Source organism: Austrofundulus limnaeus, unplaced genomic scaffold (assembly GCF_001266775.1).
Source record: "Austrofundulus limnaeus strain Quisiro unplaced genomic scaffold, Austrofundulus_limnaeus-1.0 Scaffold275, whole genome shotgun sequence".
Taxonomy (NCBI): domain Eukaryota; kingdom Metazoa; phylum Chordata; class Actinopteri; order Cyprinodontiformes; family Rivulidae; genus Austrofundulus; species Austrofundulus limnaeus.
The window spans coordinates 270,255-272,570 of NW_013952677.1; the positions used below are offsets into that span (position 1 = coordinate 270,255).

The 2,316-nt window shown below is 35.5% G+C and overlaps 1 protein-coding gene across 1 annotated transcript in view; it reads left to right on the forward strand.

Moving 5' to 3' along the window:
• Positions 1–1,361: 1,361 nt before the first annotated feature.
• rnpc3 (RNA-binding region (RNP1, RRM) containing 3) overlaps positions 1,362–2,316 on the forward strand; it is a gene marked incomplete in the record, with an annotated part of 19,245 nt that continues 18,290 nt past the window's right edge. The window contains 4 exon segments of the mRNA XM_014021017.1: positions 1,362–1,522; positions 1,598–1,645; positions 1,727–1,836; positions 1,926–2,009. Of these exon segments, the coding sequence (XP_013876471.1) occupies positions 1,379–1,522; positions 1,598–1,645; positions 1,727–1,836; positions 1,926–2,009 (386 nt within the window).

The window sequence follows — 2,316 nt, forward strand, 5'->3', positions numbered from 1 at the left end:
ACACACACACACACACACACACACACACACACGTATTTCTATCCATATTAGGACCGTGTATTGATTCATTTATCACCAAATCCAAACCCTAACCAGGCTTCAGTCCCCAAAAGAAGTATTGGTCCAGACAGGGTAGGTGTTTATACCTGCAAAAGGTCCTAAAARGGTAACAAAAAGTACACACACTCATAGTACACACATTTCTACACAAGCAGAAAGGACATTTTCCTATGATTAGGCTGACATCTACTGGTGAAACTCAACCAGAGCTGTACAGACGTTAATGTAAATGTGTTGAGTTACTTGCTATTATTTTCTGAAACTTTACATTAAAACCCATCTCCTGATTTATAAAATATTTGACTTAAAAACAATGTTGTCTTAAAGTTGTATTTAAAAGTTAATGAAGAAAATGTTAGCCCTGACAAATGAGTCAACTAAATTTAAAAGGCACTATCAAAAATATGGAGGGGAAATTGTCTTTTTATTATTAAAAAATTAGCAATTTCAATCAAAACAGTATTTCCAATGTAACCATTAAAGAAATTAGACTTCAATATAACAATTTATGTAATGTAAGATATGTGTTTGGATATATGTGATCAGATCTGGGGTAACTAAATTTAAAAGGACAAGCAAAAACAGCTTTAAAATTTGTGAAACCTGTTGTGAAATTATCTCTGTATTAATTCAGAAAKATATATTTCTTATTTTTATGTTAAAACATCTAGTTTTTATATTTTAAGACACATAATCATAGTTTAAAATGAAGCAGTGACGTTTATTTATCAGATGGGGGCAGCATCGCACTCAATCTCTCTGAGTCTGCCAAAATCCAAACGAAGAAGAAGAAGCGCCAACCGGAAGTCAACCTGATTACGAAGCAGGTGTGTAATAAATCCACCGAATTTTGACTTATTTACAATGTTTTAGTGCTTTTTGTGTTGTATTTGTGCGTGTTTTATTTATATTTGCCTAGTCACCCGTTCTMAAAATAGAATAAATAGAAAAAGACGTTAATTTACCTTTCTTGGTGTTAGCATAAGCAACGAGCTAGCTCGATTGCGAGCCAAAGTTCATTGAAAGAAATTGTGATTTTACGTTGCCTTGCTTTTCTACGTTAAATCAAATCGTTTATAGGAACGTTAAACATACTTAAGAAATTAAGACAAATAAATTTTTAATTCGGTATACATGTATCATCATTTTTTAATTAAATTAATAGCTATTTTAACACAAAAGTCTTGAATTAGAGAGATGCAGATGGTAACTACACAGACATGATTAGTGTACAAGATGGACTTCACTGGATCTTTTAAAATAAACATTTAAATAGCCCTCCTATTTAAACCAACTGACTTATTGCCCACACAGGACAATGGAAAAGAATGAAGCAGGRAAMGGCAGCAAAACTCTCATCATTCGTCACCTACCAGCTGAGCTCAGCCAGGAGGAGAAGGAGGACCTCCTGAAGTATTTTGGAGCTGAATCAGTCAGAGTCTTCTCGAACTGGGGTCGTTTTGTAAGTGATGATATGATCCTTAATGTCGTTTAAAATCGTTTGAGTTCAAACACAGTGAACAGATTGTCTCCACAGAAACATGCAGCTCTCGCAACATTCAGAAGTGAGAAGATGGCAGCAAAGGTCGGTCGTTTCTCTAGACTTCCTCTTTTTTGGTATTAGTTTGTCCACAGGACCATGTTCACTCCTCAACGTCTCTCCCAGGCTCTCAGCAGGCTCCATCAGTTGGAGATTCTKAATCAGACTCTTGTTGTGGAGTTTGCAAAAGGCCAAGATGATGTCATAGTTTTAAAAGACCCACCAGTTTCAGACGGGTAAGTTGTTTCTGCGAGGAGATTAAAAAGTTGTGAATTTTACACTGTTTTATAGCATTTCTCTTTTTTTATTTTTTATTTTTGCACAGTCATGTCAAAGAAGAGCGGAAGCTACAGGAGAGGAAACAGCTGAATATCCCACTCATAGAGACTGGTGTGGCACCAGGCCAAGGGTAAGAGTCTGGTCATTTATTAGTTTAGCTGTCAAATTTAAACAGATAATTTGTGTATTTTATTTGGTAAAAACAGAAATCACACATTGATATTTGGTGCTAGTTTATTTAGGTTAATGTTTACCTGCAGCAGTCAAATCATTAACCACCCAAACCAGCTGTTCATTGTGGGATGTCTTCTTCAGCTGTCAGGGAAATATTAGCAGCAGCATTACAGTTTTGTAGAGCGTTTGTTTTGAAACATCGTTGTACAATCTGTTTTAAACACAGTTAAATAAATAACTAACTGACCGACCGACCGACCGAC